Genomic DNA, 17,863 nt, shown 5'->3' on the forward strand with positions numbered 1-17,863 from the left:
TCGATACATTGACCACACTCTGATACGCCCAAACCTCCATAGTCCACACTCCGATAAGCCCATGGCCCATACATCTAAAAGTCATGTAAAAGAACCAAATGTTCAATGAACTGTTCATTCAAAGGGAATTTAGTTCATTTGATACCGAAAGAGCATATCGAGCCGGGGGTCTCACTGGAAGCAGTCTCTCTATTACTACGGGGTAGAGGTAAGGCTGTATACATCTTACCCTCCTCAGACCCTACCTTAGCTTTGCTATTGGTAGGATTTACTGAGTATGATGATGATGAGACTCATACGCCGAAGGATGTTCACGAAAACATTCTAGAATTAGTTTCACCAAAAGAGAATGTGACACAAGATTTTTGTAGCAGAATTCACTATGTACATTATCTTATTACTTATTAGCTTTAGCTGAACACAATGGCTATATGGTATATTATAATCACTTTAGTCCAGTTTATTTGATAATAATAATGGTGTTTACATCTTACTTGCTTTATGCAAAATTATGCAGCATGCTTGAATTATCCTTGGGCCTGACCTGAAAGGTTCATTTTCTTTCAATATATTTTTCTTGTATGCTTATTTAGGTGCACATAAATTTGAATTCAGCCTCAAAGTGATTTTCGGTGAAAATGAATGCGAAATTAATGGAAAGAGATCTTCAAAGCCCCAGATTACCTTCAGCTGCCCGATCTCGGCATCACAGAAAATCAACTGAGGTTTGTTGGCTGTATGGAATGAATTTCACCTTACATATAAAAGCGGATGCCCGGATATAATTTGCATATTTTTACTTTTTTTTTCTTTTCTTTTTTTTTTTTTTTTTTGTATTGGGATTATGCAGGCTTTTCCAGATGTTGTGAAGTTGAATGCAACTGATTTGCTCCTCAATGACCAAAACAAATATAGATCATTGTGGATTCGGACATATTCGTCTGTCTGGATGCTTTTGTGCTTCATATTGGTTGTTTACTTGGGTCACCTTTATCTCTGGGGTATGATCGTCATCATCCAAATCTTAATGACAAGTGAGCTGTTTAATCTGCTTAGAAGAGCTCATGAAGATAGACGTCTTCCAGGATTCAGACTTCTCAATTGGTAACGCTGTTAATTATATGATTATGCTTACGACTAATCTCTTTTCATCTAATCATGCTTCATATGGAGTTTTCGTCACTTGAGAGAAGCGTTTAGATAAAAAAAAAATTGAGCGTTTGGATGAAGAAAAGTGTTTACGCTTATCTAGGGTCGTCAATTTCTACACGAACACGATAACATGACACAAACCTACACGAAGTTAACATGTTTCGTGTCTATAACAGGTCGACACGTTAAGACCTGTTTAATTTCGTGTCTTAATAGGTTAAATACCTGCTAACCTGTTAAGTAAGACCCGTTAATGATACGTTTATAATTTTAAATGAAAAATATGTGGGGCTCCTAAATTTGAATAAAAAAATACCTAGAAGTAAAGTTGATATATATAATAACAGGTCGTGTTTGTGTGTAAACAGGTCGTATGATACACTGGTAATTTTTTTTCATGTCTTAACATTCGTGTAACCTATTTATTATCAGTTCCGTGTTCGTGTTTGAAAAATCTGATAATAAGATTTTGTTTCATGTTTACCTGTTTCGGGTTCGTGTCTTATCGTGTTCTTAACAGGTCGATTCGAAACCAGTTTGAGCTTTGCATATTTCAAACTGATAAACTTGTTGGGTTCAAAAAATAACAAACTTGCCCTTATGTTGAAATAGTTTATTTTTAATAAGTTGATTATCGGTTTCTACTTATAAGCATGAGCTGTTTAAATAAGCAATCCCACAAGCACTGATCGAGTTCAAACTTGAGTCGGTTTTTTTTTTTTTCTGATGTGGATAAGTAAATAAGAATTTAGTGTTGCAGGCACTTCTTTTTCACTGCAATGCTGTACGTGTATGGTCGCATTCTTGGTCAACAAATACGACACGCTGTAACTCCTGAAAAGTTCTTCTACAAGCTTGCAACAAGTTTCATGAAGTACCAAATGGTTATATGTTATTTCTTATATATTGCAGGTGCATGTTAAAGTCTTTCTTAAGTTAGAAGTGGTTATTTCTAACTTACCGAACTAGATCGTTTCAAAAAAGGCTTTCTTCTATGAAATTTTTCTTGTATGCTTATACGATAATTCCTATACGGCGCAGGGTTCATGTGGTTCATTCTTACGCTAAAGAAGAAGATGTACAAGTATCAATTTAGTCAGTATGCATGGACACACATGATTTTGATAGTCGTGTTTACGCAATCTGCATTCACTGCTGCCAATATCTTTGAAGGGATATTCTGGTACTCCCAATTCATCAGTTTATTCTCATTCATTAAAACACTCTTTATTCATACTATTATATTGTTTATGATTATCAGGCGAACTGCGTAGAAAGGTAACATACTTGAGTCGGATATCGATTTTAGTGAGTTTCATACTTTTTTTAATGATCATGCAGGTTTCTCCTCCCAGCATCACTTATTGCGATTAATGATGTAGCCGCTTATTTCTTTGGTTTTTTCTTCGGAAAAACGCCTCTTATCAAGCTTTCTCCGAAGAAGACATGGGAGGGCTTTATAGGAGCATCAATCGCAACAGTTATTTCAGCATTTTTTGTAAGATTATTTGCAAGTTAAAACTCAAGCTCATTATTTTCATTTTATCACTAGTTTAGATGTGAAATTCAATGTATCACAAGTTATCACTTTGTTATTCTAAAGTATGTAACTAACTTTTTATGTAGCTTGCAAATGTTTTGGGCCGTTACCAGTGGCTTACATGCCCGAGAAAGGTAAGTTTAAATTCTTACGTTTGTCCATAGTAGATTTACTCGTACACAGGTCAAACAGGTAAAATAAAAGTTTATTCATGGGACTAAATATTTAACTAAAATTAGGTCTAAGAATGATTAAGGAAAGTGTTAAGCCATGTGACATGCTTTAAAAGGTTTAGGTTGATCTTTTAGGCCTACTTATCATGACCAGTCCGGTTCACACTCCGAGACCGGGAACTGGCAGGTTGAACCGGATTTTTATTAAAAAAAAAATAATTTTACCCTATTTCTTTTTTTAATATTTACGGCATCACCCAATTCTTACATCCGGTTTGATGTCCAGTCCGATCCTGAAAACATCGGTATCATCAGTTCATCACTCTCTAAATAGCTTTAAAAAGAAACAAGTCAAATGGGTCAAGCAGGTTCAGCTAATTTTTTCTTTTTTTAATCATACTTGACATGCTAATTATTTATAAAAGGTTTAAAAATATTTAACAAAAGTTGTTCCTCGCCGAGTTCGTCCCGGCCCTTATAATATATTACCCGTTTTGACCCAAACTCTAACCCGCACGACCCTTTTTTCCACCTTTATTACAAACTATTCTCTTATACTGAGGCTACTATGCAGGATTTATCCACAGGTTGGCTTGAATGTGATCCTGGTCCTCTTTTCAAGCCAGAAATTTTTGTGTTACCCGGAGAAATAACTCAATGGGTGGGTTTTTAATCCATCAACTTTTTTTTATCTTAACAATTATATGAAAATAATAAGCTGATTTTTATTAATAAAACATTGCACATTCAGTTACCATGGAAAGAAATAGCAGTTTTACCGGTTCAGTGGCATGCTTTATGCCTTGGTTTATTTGCATCAGTTATAGCACCATTTGGAGGGTTTTTTGCAAGTGGGTTTAAGAGAGCCTTTAAAATTAAGGTGTGTGTTGGTTTTATTGTTTGAATGGAAATCGCGCATCGTGTGTTAATATGTTGTCGACATTTTTTAGGATTTTGGTGGCAGTATTCCCGGACATGGTGGCTTTACAGACCGAATGGACTGTCAGGTAATGTACTTAAGAACGGTTCCATTTGGGTTTTGTTACATTTCAAACCAGCGGTTTCGACCGGTTATCTACACTGCCATAGTGCCATCTTGCCACTCTAGTTAACCCACATGACGCATATTTAGCGTCACATTTTGTCTAAATTATGGACCTATAGTAAAAGTGCCCTCGCTGTCGCATCTGGTTTCTTCCTCTTTAAGCTACACTTAGATTATTATTGCAACAATATTTTTTTATGATATAATTACTATGGGACTTCAACCCTCAACGGCTCAACCTCACTGGGAAGGAACACCTGTTATCACACCTTGGTACCACTAGGTCAGAAGACGTTCTATTTATAGACATTGGACAAAAAATTGTTTGCGGGTAACCCTTTGACCTCTTACCCCAAAGTTTTGTTTCACATTTGAATCTACAATAAGTTGACCCCTCCCCCTCCACACCCGCCCATCCTCGCCTGTTTGACTCTACATTGTAAAATTGAGTGACGGGTTCATATAACACAGACACGATTTTGTGAACATAAGTATAACATGCAGGCCAAGGTATCTTAGTTTTTCTCTTATAATGCTTGTAGATGGTAATGGCTGTCTTTGCATACATCTACCATCAGTCGTTTGTTATCCCGCAATGTTATCCAGTTGAGATCCTGTTGGAACAGGTATGCTATTATCTCGTCGAAATCCTATATCTTTTATTCCATTTGTGGGTGCCAAAATCAACCCATTTATCGAATACATGTGTTCACACAAATGATTGGAGGTGACAATTTGATAAACGGGTTGATTTTAGTTATGTAATAAGATAATTTCATATAAATATGTTTTGTGATTAACGTATACATTATCTGTCATAGATATTAAGGAGCCTCACGTTCGAGGAACAAGAGTTACTTCTTGCAAAACTGAAGGAGGTAATAGAGGGGAGACGATTAGAGCATTAATCGATTTAATTGTCTCGCATTAATCGCCAACTAAGCATGTCATATCAAGGGAGTTGTTCATTCTTTAATTCATTTAGTCATTGATTAGAGGTTTGTAATTTGTTGTATTTCCTATGTATCATGTATAAAATTAGGATGAAAACATATGCACGCGCTAGTAGATTTCAAGATGATTCATTTTTCATCCGACCAGCTACATTACCTCAAAACCGTTAAATCGTATTACAAACTTTTGTATTGTGATTTGTGGATGTGAAAAGAACCTCACAGTTATACGTGTTTGAATGAGAAGGGGTTTTTTTTAACGGCAAACTAACCTACTCCTAAATACTGATATGCCACCACACTATGTGCCTTGGGGACATTACCGTTACGGATTAATAGTGTATCAAACATACATTAGCCACAATTATCACACAAATGTTCCAAAATTTACTCAATAAATTAACTTACAACATGGAGGGTAGTTGCTCTTAACTGTCATCACCATCCTTTTTCGACGGTTCAGATCTCACGGTCCTAATATTCTTTTTATGTTCCACAGAACTTAACCTCCTTTCTAAAGGTGTTTTCCGCTTACTAACTACAAACCGGTTGACCCCTTTCCTCATTGGCATAATCGATGGGAAATCTTCATCAGGTATTTGACTTAATTCAGAAATATCTTTAATCTGCGCAACCCGTCTAAACCATCTTTCCGCTTTAGCCTCTTCAGACATATCCAATGGGTCGGTTTCCTTGACCGCTGACCCTTCCAGGCTCGGCCTTTGAAACCCGTTTCTCAAATTTGGGTCTTCAGATTTGACGCGATCTCCATTCAAGGTTTCGGGTCGATTTGCACTTCGGTTAATTGGAGTGTTTGTTGTTTTTTGCACAAGATCGGCGTCATTTGCAGCTTTAATCAAATTCTCATGTGGCATTTGACTTGAATTTGTGCTATTTGACGCTTTAGCCTCTTCGGACATATTCAACGGGTCGGTTTCCTTGAGCGGACTCAACCCTTGAAACCCATTTTCCGAATTTGGGTCTCCAGAGTTGACTTGATTATCGTCCTTTTTAGCAAAATAATCTGGTGGAAACGGAACAAAAGGAACAAAGCTGGTGTTTTTCTCTTGCTCAATCGCTTGTTGCCGTTTATATGTCGGAGAATTCAACGACCGATCTTTCTTTTTACTAACCACAAACCGGTTTTCACCTTTACGCATCGGCATTATTTCGGGAAAATCATCGTCTGAAATGACACTAGTTAAATCCGTAACGTCATGCAACTCCGCCACTTTGTTGAACCATCTTTCTGACTTCTCATCTTCAGCGGTATCTTTAATCTGATTTTCAATTTTTGTAACTGATTTTTCAGAATTGGTCTCAGAAACATTAATTTTTGGTTCAGAATTTCTGGTTTTTATATTTTCTGATTTTTTTGAAAACATGTCATCTGGTAAGGGCACAAACGGGGCATAACCGTAATTTTTCACTTGCGTAACGGGTAACGGAACCTCACCTGGTCTCCTACACTCGCATTTTAAGCACGCTTTGTTTCTCCCATGGTTAAAAAAATTGCATCTGGAAAAAGAAAAGGTCAAAGCCTCAGTATCATGAAATAAACTAATAGCTTGAAAAACCAACCTTTAGTAAGACGATTTGTACGCCACTAAATTTATTAAATATGTCGGTGGTGTATAGTGCGAGTTCAGTGATTGCACAAATCACCAACAGTACGCAAAGTGTTTGGATTCACCGATCAACTTTTATCATTTGATGAATTTTGTAAAAAATAACACTTTACCATCTTATTCTGACCAAATTAAGAGTTGACAGGTCATTATTCAAATAAAAAAGGTGGACTTTAATTTACAAAAGTTTAGTAACTTTTTCATTTTTTAACAAGTTGAGGGACTTTAAGATAACAAAACACGCTTAAGGATTTTTCTGTGAAAAAAATATTAAAGTATATTGGTCTAAAACCACCAAGGAAACAAGGTTAAGGGTTAAACCACCAAAATGTTTTGGGTCTATTTATATCAGTTAATCTAACATTTTTTTGGCTAGGGAAAAAAAACAGTTAAACTTCCAAAATTTTGGTACAAAATTGTATAATAAGGTAATGCTTAATGAGTTAATGATGATCAGGTAAAAATGATGGGATGGCGGTAATTTTGACCATGTTGACTATAAGGGTGAAGATTATTACCTTAAAGCAAAATTTCTGAAAATTTGAGGTTTTTTTTTTTCTTATGGGTTAAACAAAGTTACTTACCCGAAGTAAAAAACTGGACCAAAATTGATTTGTTCTTATGTAAAGGTAGGTGATTTGTTCGTAACAAATTCTAACTTGTATTACAATTTTTATTTGACAGTTTTAACCTTACATATGAAACACTGTTTTGTCTTTTTTGTTGTGATCATTGTTTGTTGTGTACAAATCAGTTTTTGTCGTGTACAAGTCAGCTACCTAGTGAAGTATGCAATAACAGTTCTTACCCTTTGTTATCAAAGACGCACATGCGAGGCTTAGGTGAGCCCTTTACGCCTTGGATGCGCCTTTAACTACTATGGTTTTTACACGTTTACTTTTACCAACTAGCAAAAATGTAGAATAGAACGAATGAAAGAAAGACTCACTTGGGACAATCCCACTCATTGCCAGTCAACCGTCTTTGTGGTCTTAACTCCTCGCATTCAAGGCATTTAGTGTTCGTTGCAACGTTCATGAAACTGCACCTGCTCGAAATATATTCCAACAATTTTAGTACAGGTCGTGTTGACTCGAAAACACCATCTTCTCCATGTTTAAAATTCAATATGAATAACTAATGATTACAAAAAGAATAGTAGATTCCAAGAGTAAAAATATTTAGGCAACCTGTTTAACTCTTGACCTTTTTAATCTGTTTGACGGGTTTGACTTTCTGTTCTTTTAGCTAGTTTATTACATGACCCGATTGAAATAAAATGCAATCAAATCAGCCCATTTACTACCACTTGCTTATCAAGCAATTAACAATTCTTGGTAGCTTTTTGAGCCCAAAAATGGGTGAAAAGACGAAAATGACCTTTAAACAGATCTCTATGTCAAGAAAAACTTACTTTTGGCATATCCAGTCACCTCTCTTGATATTAGTATCTGGTCCAAGACTTGTTGATGTTTGATCATCTTTGCCCCTACCGTTAAAATTAGCCATCTCCCTTAACAAATTTCTGGCAGATAATTCGGTGGCTTCCTTGATGTTTCTTTCAGGATAAAAAATAGGATTGCTTGCATAACTCAATATGTACTTCATCAAGTCCAATGTTGTTGCTTCACTTGATTCCTCCCCCTTTAAACATTGAAAACAAAATGAGAAACACAAACAAAAATTTCAAAATTTTCACTCATAATTGTGTTCCTTCTTTCACATCTATGTAGTGTCAGTTCATGCAATTTAATTTTTATTAAGCAAGCACCAAATATCAATCATGAATGACCAATGCAGCCTTCTTACACAGAAACAAACAAACCTGTAAGAAAGATCTCATTCTTTTCTCAGTTTCAACAGCATTTTTAAAAAGAAACGGAGTCCCATCGTTTACAAGCACCTGGATATCATCCTTTGGAAGCCACCTGAAGACATATAAAAATCATATCAACAATTTATTCAGAAATGATACAAAATTAGCGTTTATCAATATTTGGCACGACATAAACTCGATCAGACTAAAAATATCTGAAACTAGTGATGAAGCTTTTCTCCAAATACCGATACCACACCAAACCTATACCGACCAAACACCATTAGTACAAGGACCGATATTCATTTTTCATGTTTTTGGTTTCGGTACAGTTCGGTTTCAGTTTTTTTTTTTTTTTTTGGTATTTCCAACAGTGCCGTTCCAAACATATACCGACCAAACACCATCAGCACCGGTACCGGTATTCATTTTTCATGTTTACGGTTTTGGCAGCGTTCGGTTTCAGTTTTATACGGTAATTTCAATTGTACCGTACCAAACCTATATTGACCAAACACCATCAGTACCGATACCTGCATTCATTTTTCATGTTTTCGGTTCCCGTCTTTTTTCCACCATTTTCAGTGGTACCGTACCAAACCTATACCGACCAAGCACCACCGGTACATGTATTCATTTTTCAGTATTTGACTATTTTCAATGATACCAGTACCAAACCGACAATGTCAGTAACGTATTCTGTTTATATTTTATTCGTTGTTTTCAGTTTCGGTATCTGTATTCTACTGTATTGTACTGATCTCATCCCTATCTAAACCAATATTATAATAATTAGAATTCAAATAACAGATCAAAGTAACAGAACAACAAACCCTAACATATCATCTCTGTCATTCGCAAACCCTAGAAACGAACACGCAGCATCCACAAACTCCATTGATAAACTCTCATTCGGCACAAATTCATCCTTTATATTCCTATCTGTTTCAAACTGACCGGAGCTTGACGCATATCCAAGCAATTCCGACCACTCCGGCCACGGATGCGACGACGTAACTACCTCCACATCGGCGGAAAAATCACCGTTGTTTTCCGGTGTGTTACCAGTGGATCTGGAACGAAATTGTTGAGAAAATTTGATCGGAAAATGTGAGTTAGAGCGAGAGAGGTGGAGGATGTGGTGGTGAGATAACCGGAGAGTTGACGGCCTGTGGTTTAATGGAGACAGTGGGCCGCCGGAGAGGGGGAAGAGTTTTGACGGAATGGTAAACATTTGATCGGAAAAGGGGGTGGAGTGTTCGCCGGAGAAGATGTGGTGTTAAACCCAACACATAAGTTATTTTAACCTTATCAGTTGAAATTAATAATCACAGATTTTGTGTACGAAGTCTAAATTTATAAAAAATGTAGGAAGTCATAAAAAAATGATAATGCGAACCATGAAACACAACAAAAATCCACAACTAACATAATAAAGATTATTAAAACGTCATTTGTGTTGTGGTTTGGATGATAAGATTTCGATTATAGAATGACAAACATTATTGTGTTTTATGTTGATTAACATATTGTGCAGTGCCGGCCCTGAGAATTCAGATGCCCTGTTCGAGCCTAGAAAAATATGCCTCTCGGGTGCTAACGAAAATATATAAATATACGACGTAAACTAATTTTTTAAAACAACGATTAAAATTATAGCAATAAACAATGCAATTGCCAAAAATGACAAAATCATAGTATTTGAATGAGTAAATAACATATCGTAATAAACTAATAGCCAACCAATTATTCGTGAAGCTCTCCTACAATCGACCCGGCTTGTTTCCGAACTAAATTTACATTAAAGCGTATTTTAAATAAATAAAATAATAAGTACTCAAATAAGCTGATGAGGTATGTAAAGCTAAATTTATACACCACATGTTAGAGTTTCATGTGTAGCTGATAGAGTTCCATATAGCTATGTTTTCAAGTCTCTCACCCAAAAAAAAGAGATAACAAAATAGAGAAGAGTTAAAAAATAAAAGGATGCTTGTACTGGGTATCGAACTAGATACCTTGAATCCACAAACAAACACATACAACCACTCGGCTACACATTTTAGATGGTTGTCATTTTAATATTTAATAATATATAATATACATAACATATATATCGGACTTTTTTTTTTAAATGTGCCCCCGAAAAACACGGGCCCTGGCCGGTGGTCCTCCCCGCACACCCCTAGGGCCGGCTATGATATTGTGTTTTATGAGTAAGGATCAAATATAAAGGACTTTAATGGTAAGAAGGGTAAGAAGGAATAGGATGATAACACCTGGCAAAAACTTCATCTAATCTTTAATCAGGCAGACATGATTAGAGGGAGGGGTATTTTTGGAAACTATTTAAGGCTTCAATAAAACAGGGCTACGCACAATAAAACAGGGATTTACGATACAACCGTGATTTTTGCCCTGATTCGATCGCCATTCACCAGTTGATAGGGAAATTGAAGCTTGAATTCAACAGTTTTCATTGTGGAATCGTTCAATCAAAGCTAATTGAGCAATAAATCATGTCAACGAAAGAGAATGGTACGTGCTCTGAATTTGATGTTGTTATCGTTGAAAATTATGATTGAGATCTGATTAAAAATTGTGTGTTGATCATGTTTATTGTTGAGAATTCTGTTGTTATCGTTGAGAATTTTGATCATGTTGTTGTCGCGATTTTGGTTGTTTCATGGTGATGTTATCGTTTAGATTTCTGATTGAGATCTAAAACTGTTTTGATTATGATTAGGTATATGTTTAACCTAATTTTTTCATTAGTTTATTATCGCGAATTCTGATTGAGATCTAAAACTGTTATATGTTCTGTTTTGTTTAAGTTATTAATGCATTGTGTCTATTTTATTTTCATTATGCCTAACTAACTTTTTAGTTGATTTTGACAATAGGATGTGTGTTATTGTCTGAAATTATGTCATATTTTGTCATAATGTGTTATTTTGTTTATTTGAATGCGTGTTATTCGGTAGTTTGCTTTCTGTTTATGGTTTTTATTTCTTTGAATATCTTTTTTGTTAGGTTTGTATGACATGTATATGTTTTAATGTGACATTGTTTATTTTTTATTTGTGTAGATGCTATAGTTTACAAAGAACGTGGTGTACGGCGTGTATCACCACGTACCGGAAAAATATTTTACACTCCTGCTGTGAGCGAGTCACTTAAACCTCGTGCTGGTATGGTCTTTGACTCCGTTAACCAAATGGTTTTTATGTCAAGTATGCTCATGCAAGTGGTTTCTCGGTTAGGAAGAACACTTCATACAACAACACAAAAGGTGTTCTTAAGTTGAAGTATTTTACATGTTCTAAAGAAGGTTTTAAAATTCCTAATAAGGGTAAAGGAAAGCGTCGGAAACCATCTAAGAGAGTTAGATGTGAGGCTCATATTAAGTTACAGTTAACTGTTGATGGGAAGTTTGAAGTATATATTTTTCAAGAGGAACATAATCATAGTTTCGTGCATGAAGAAGACCTCCAGTTTTTGACATCCGTGAGAAGGGTTGATCATGTAAAAGAAAATGCCATTCAAGCGTTGTCTACGATAAATCTTGAGCTTGTAAGGGCATTTAACGTTTTGAAAAGTTTGTATGGTATTTACGAGGAGGTAGGTGCTACAAGAACTGATTTTAAAAATTATAAGAGGGACTTAAATCAATACATTGGGGAGAATGATGCAGATATGGTTATTAAGCGTCTTGCAAAGAAAAAAGAGTATTGTCCTAATTTCTCATTTGAGTATGAAGTCAATCAAGATAGAACTTTAGGTGGTGTTTTATGGGCGGATGAGATTTCAAAAATTAATTATATGGTTTTTGGTGATGTTGTTGGGTTTGATGCTACATATCGGTCAAACAAGTAAGAATTATGGGTTGTATAGAACTTTTTGTTTATTATCATTGTGTCATATTTAGTAACATTGTGTCATATGTAAGTCCGTATTGTGTCATAGTCAAGGACATTGTGTCAAATATAATAACATTGTGTCAAATTGTTAATTTTAGTTTTTTTTTGTAGGTATGTGGTGTGTGTTATATTTTTATTGATATTTTAAGCCCATTTTACACATTAGTCAAGTTTTAAATTTATAAAACACGATATTCTACTAACACTAAACACACACTTGGGCAAGTGCACCCATCGTGAGCGTAGTATAGCGTTGGTAAGATACCGAGGTCGTCTAAGGACACAAGAGCTTTTAGTACCGGTTCATCCTCAACGTCTAATCAATCTAAAATTTTTGAGAAAAGATTTTAAACATGAAAAATAAAACTAAAAATGCAGAAATAAAAATAAAATAAAAACAGATAGACAGGATGAATCACTTGGATCCGACTCGCCTTTAATGTATCCTTTGATGATTTCCGCAATTTTGCACTTTTAAGAGATTATCTTAGTTATAGTAGTAGGCTCATCTTTTGAAGGTGACGTTACCCTCAACCCAGTGGTTTGAGTCAGCAAGGATACAATCCCAAAGGGTCGGAATATTGAAAGATAATTAGTTAAATTATTAATGCGAAAAGTGGTAGGCCCCTCTTTTGAAGGTGACGTTACCCTCGGCTAAGTGGTTTGAGTCAGAAGGGATACAATCCCAAGTAGTCGGTTTAATGTATTAATAGTAGTTTATATATGAGGGGATCAAGCCATTCGCAACCCCGCCATCCAATACCAGTGGGTATTGAAGGAGGTCCTAGTAAGCTTGACCCAGGTCCTTGCAGGATCTATACACTGAACAAGGAAAGAACCTTACCAAACCATTCCTTTAACCCCCGATCGGGTAGCCAATATATCTCTATATAGACCGTAGAGATATGAATGTGGTAAATCTTTTACTTTATATAGACAGTAAAGTAATGCCAAGACACCACGGACAAATGATAAAGAAGTCTCACCTTCAACATAAGAAACTAGTTGTTAAAGTCATTAACACAAAACCAAATAAAAAGTGCGAAAAGATTAAAAATAAAAAATAATACATTAAGTATTGTGTATATATTATTTTAGAAATTTTGGATTTTGTAGTCGAACCTCACCCTTGTATATATATTATTTTTATATATAAGTATTGCTACAAAATTTTTATAGGTTAAAAATGTGTAAAGATCAAATTGAAATGAGTCTTAACATACAAAATTACCTTTAACATGAGAAGTGAAGGATTTTTTTTTTAATTTTTTTCCATCTATCTAAATATAATGTTTAAAATGCAAAATGTAAAATAAATATTCATGAATTTACTCTAGTATATTAATTACATAAATACTTTAGAGTAATTATAGTATAAAAACACAATATATATATACAGGTTTGGGATCCTGTACAAAGGGCATAATTTGTAAGAAGTGTAAGAAATATTCCTGGATTGACAAGTGTCCATCCTCTTAATTAATTCAAAAGGGTATTTTTGTAATTGCAGATTTTTATCATTTAATTCAATTCTAGGATATCTGTTACAAATATAACCGTCAAAGAGATAGTTTAGGGATTTGAACGAATTTTGTAAGTTCCTGCAAGATTCAATACGATTGTGTTATACGTATCTTTCTATCATCGTTAATTATAAATACATAAAGGATTATCAAATCGATATCCCCATTCCAGTTGTTTAACGTCTGCGCATTTTTTCGAGTTTGGTGTTTTATATCAATTTTAATGGAGTCCGGCGATGCAGGTTAATGTGTATAATAGTGTTTTAATCTCTTAATAGTTAGCATTTTCCGATAATTAGTAGTTTTTGTTCCTCGTTTTGTTGTTCAGTTTGTCGTTTTTACTGGACATTACTCTTTGTTTGATTTTTGATTGTATGTAGTGTTTTATACATTTAGTTGTTTAGGGGGGATTGTTATTTTAAAGTTTTTTCCTTGATTCAGTTTTGTAGTGTTATATGTATGATCCGTAGTGTTTTATAGTCTATTGGTATATGCAAGATCAATTTTCTGTTTTATTGTTTTTAGGAGATTGATAGTGTTATATGCATGATCAATATTCTGTTCACACATCATATTTACCTTTCGTAGTGTTTTATAGTCTAATGGTATATGCAAGATCAATTTTCTGTTTTATAGTTTTTCAGATGGGTAGTGTTATATGCATGATCGATACTCTGTTCAGACATCATATTTATCTTTTCATAGTGTTTTATACATTGAATTGATTACATCTGTTTTTAGTAATTTTTGTTGTTGTGTTTTATAGTGTCATATGTAAGAACAACAGGATTAGTGTCTGTTCACACATCTGAATCCCCATTCATAGTGTTTTATACATTTAGTTGTATGTTCTAGTCCTGTTCTAGTGTTTTATCATTTAGAAAGGTATTTTTTTATCAGATGCATAGTGTTTTACCTACAATGTGTAGTGTTATATTATATACAGGGATATTAATTTAATTTTCATAGTGTTTTTCCCGTCCCGAATACTGTTTTATTCCTTACAGATAGGGTTATTTATTGATACAGTGTTTTTTAACAATGTATTTATAAAAGACTGATTTGTCTCTTTTTCGTTGTAGATATTCCTACATACCAACCCGTTGGTAATGTTCAGGTGTCCCCAAATTCTGGAAGGAGGACATTTATTCCAGATGTTGATGATTTGATTAAACCTCAGATGGATATGACGTTTGATTCGCTGGAAAATGCTTATCTTTTTTACCAAAGATATGCTAAGGCAGCAGGCTTCACAGCTAGGAAAGGTACTCAATACGAGCCTCGAAAGGGTTTAATACTTAATAAATGGTTCGTATGCTCAAAAGAGGGTACTAAACCCTTAAAGGCGATTGACTCGACTCAAGAAGCTGGTAGTTCTAATGTTAACTCGAAGTCTAAGATTACTCGCAGGGTTCCTTCTATAAGGACCGAATGTGAAGCGTGCATTCGGGTTAAGTTAATGACCCCGGAAAATCTTTACGTGGTTTATTACTTCGAGGAGTCGCATAATCACTCATTTGTTGCTGAAGATGACAGGTACTTGCTTCCCGAAAACAGATCTATGAATTACGTACAGGAAGAAGCAGTGAATGCTTTGAGTGCCATAAATGTTGGTCCAGTTAGAGCTTTTAACATTATGAGGACTCTGTATGGAGGTTTCGATAAGGTAGGCGCAACTAAAGTTGACTTCAAGAACTTTAAGAGAGACTTAAACAGGTATATAGCCGAGTACGATGCTGACATGGTTATCAAACGCCTAAGAAGGAAGAAAGAATTTATGCCCAATTTCTCTATGGAGTACCTTACAACTGCCGAGGGCGTTTTACGTGCGTTGTTCTGGGCCGATGGTGATACAAAGAGAAATTTTAATATTTTTGGGGATGTGGTGTCGTTCGATGCTACTTATCGTCGTAACAAGTTCTTATCCTTCCTTTGTTTCTAGATACATTACATGCATATTAGATACATATCATAGTGTTTTATCAGCATGATAATGTCTTTATAGTGTTTTGGTATATACATGAAAAGACTTGTAACTTTTATCTCATACTAATAGTGTTTTAAATTGCAAATACTTAAAAATGTATTTTCTTTCTTCTTTTTAATATTGTATGGATTTTACAATATCAAATCAGTGATCACTCCCGTATTTTTTTTTGTGTAGGTACAAAATGATGTTCGTACCTTTTACCGGCGTTGACAATCACTATCGTAATGTTACCTTGGGTGCAGCTATTATAGGGGATGAAACTGCCGAAACATATAGCTGGTTGCTCAACGCATTTCGGCAGGCGTTTGGGCGCGCACCACCTGTGATTGTAACCGATCAAGACCCAGCGATGAGGAAAGCTATTCAAGATACTTGGCCTGAAAGTAGGCACAGGCTTTGCATGTGGCATATAATGGAGAAACTCACTACCAAGGTTTATTAAAATCATAATTATGTTTTACTACGTTATTTATTTTAATGGAATTGTTTTTTTGTACCTTTTTATATATGAATATGTCTTTTTTGTTTATTGATGTCGTTTTACTTTTATATAATGTTTTATCAGCTTTTATCATGTATTTTTTTTAGATTTAATTTTTTTCATGGTTGAATTGTTGTTTTTTAGGTTGGCGCCAACCTATGCAATAGCACTGATTTTAAGAAGAGGTTGTGTGATATTGTTTGGACCGATGCCTTACTGCCAGAACAGTTTGAAAATGAATGGGGTGTTATATTGGCTGATTTTGATTTGCTGAATCATGAATGGTTACAGTCAATGTATCAGATTAGGGATACATGGATCCCTGCGTATTATCGCGATCAACACATGTCTGGGTTGATGCGTACCTCATCACGTTCGGAGAGTGAGAACCATTTCTTTGGGCAGTTTTGCAACCCGAATTGTACCCTTGTTGAATTTTTGGGGCATTTTGATTCTGCAATCGAAGCCCAAAGACACGAGCACAGGAAGAATGATCACGATACTAGGCACACGAACCCCCAAATACTTGCAAAAGAGTTTGTCTTAGAGCAACAGGCGGCAAACATATACACACGGACAATTTTCTTTGATGCGCAACTCGAAATTCAAACAGCGATTAACAAGTGTGCTGTTGGAAAATGGGAGGATAGAGAGGATAACTTTGTGAACTTCTATGTGAAGGACTTTTCTCAAGCGTGTACTTCATTTTTTCAGGTAACTATAGGATGTAACGATTGTTCGTTTATAATATTTTTTTTGTGCATGGTGTTTTATCTTATAGTTTTGATTTAGTATATATTTTCGTTCTCATTTTTTTTTGTTTTTATGTATTAGGTTATGATGCGGCAGCTAGACATGACCGTTAGTTGCTCATGCAAAAGGTATGAACAGTTTGGGCTTCTGTGTGCGCACATTTTCTGCGTTTTGCGGCTTCTTGATATCAGGCAGTTCCCTGAAAGGTACATAATGCGACGTTGGACAAGGGAAGCTGTTCCTAACAGTGCGCCGGGAGCGATAATAGGGATTAGTGAAAGTGATGATCGGTACCAACAGGTTAATGGTGTTGTAAGGGAGATAACAAGGTCAGCCGAGTCTCTTATCAACAGGTTGGTATATAACTTTGATGCGTTGTGCGCGTTTAGGGACTATGTTGGCCAGTATCAATCTACCGCTGATCAGGCAGTCGTGAACGCCCCCCCTAGGAGTCGTCGCGATAGGTTTGCTGAAATAACTGGATACACGCAAGAAACACCTGTAACTGTTCGTATGCCGAAAACCGTTAGATTTAAAGGTATGGGCAAACCTTCCAGAATGAAGAGTAATCGTGAAATTGCCATTATTCAATCTGCGAAGAAAAAAAAGGGTCGCGAGTGTAGCAATTGCAAACGTCGGGGCCATAATAGACGTACCTGCTCGTACCCGGCAAGGGAAAATGCCGACGACTCCTCAGAAAGTGATGAAGCGGAAATTGAAGGAGACGACGAAGAGGAGATGGAAGATGTGGTGGGTGAAGAAGCCGACGATGAGGAGCTAGACGATGAAGAGCAAGAGTAGTTGATTACTAATTTATGCAAACATTGAGTTTTATTTCTATTTTTTTAATGACGTTTAATTTTTTATGTTGGATTCCTTGTGTTTGACG

General features: G+C 35.5%; 3 protein-coding genes across 3 annotated transcripts; 2 read left to right on the forward strand and 1 right to left on the reverse strand.

Moving 5' to 3' along the window:
- The first annotated feature begins 593 nt into the window (after positions 1-593).
- Positions 594-5,026, forward strand: LOC110873609 (phosphatidate cytidylyltransferase 1). The gene is made up of 11 exons (XM_022122566.2): positions 594-725; positions 851-1,104; positions 1,913-2,064; positions 2,194-2,335; positions 2,494-2,650; positions 2,779-2,826; positions 3,440-3,526; positions 3,617-3,745; positions 3,816-3,872; positions 4,453-4,536; positions 4,732-5,026. The coding sequence occupies exons 1-11, from the start codon at positions 639-641 to the stop codon at positions 4,816-4,818; spliced, it is 1,284 nt and encodes a 427-aa protein (XP_021978258.1). The 5' UTR covers positions 594-638; the 3' UTR covers positions 4,819-5,026.
- A 162-nt stretch (positions 5,027-5,188) lies between these two features.
- LOC110873607 (zinc finger protein VAR3, chloroplastic) lies at positions 5,189-9,636 on the reverse strand. Its single transcript, XM_022122565.2, has 5 exons — positions 9,141-9,636; positions 8,317-8,419; positions 7,906-8,135; positions 7,441-7,539; positions 5,189-6,381 (listed from the first exon to the last, which is right to left on the reverse strand). Exons 1-5 carry the CDS (start codon positions 9,539-9,541, stop codon positions 5,292-5,294), a joined length of 1,923 nt encoding a protein of 640 aa, XP_021978257.1. The 5' UTR covers positions 9,542-9,636; the 3' UTR covers positions 5,189-5,291.
- A 6,879-nt stretch (positions 9,637-16,515) lies between these two features.
- Positions 16,516-17,775, forward strand: LOC118481027 (protein FAR1-RELATED SEQUENCE 12-like). The gene is made up of 2 exons (XM_035976106.1): positions 16,516-16,935; positions 17,056-17,775. The coding sequence occupies exons 1-2, from the start codon at positions 16,516-16,518 to the stop codon at positions 17,773-17,775; spliced, it is 1,140 nt and encodes a 379-aa protein (XP_035831999.1).
- The last annotated feature ends 88 nt before the right edge of the window (positions 17,776-17,863 follow it).

The sequence above is a fragment of the Helianthus annuus genome, chromosome 8, assembly GCF_002127325.2.
Source record: "Helianthus annuus cultivar XRQ/B chromosome 8, HanXRQr2.0-SUNRISE, whole genome shotgun sequence".
In the NCBI taxonomy this organism is placed as follows: Eukaryota; Viridiplantae; Streptophyta; class Magnoliopsida; order Asterales; family Asteraceae; genus Helianthus; species Helianthus annuus.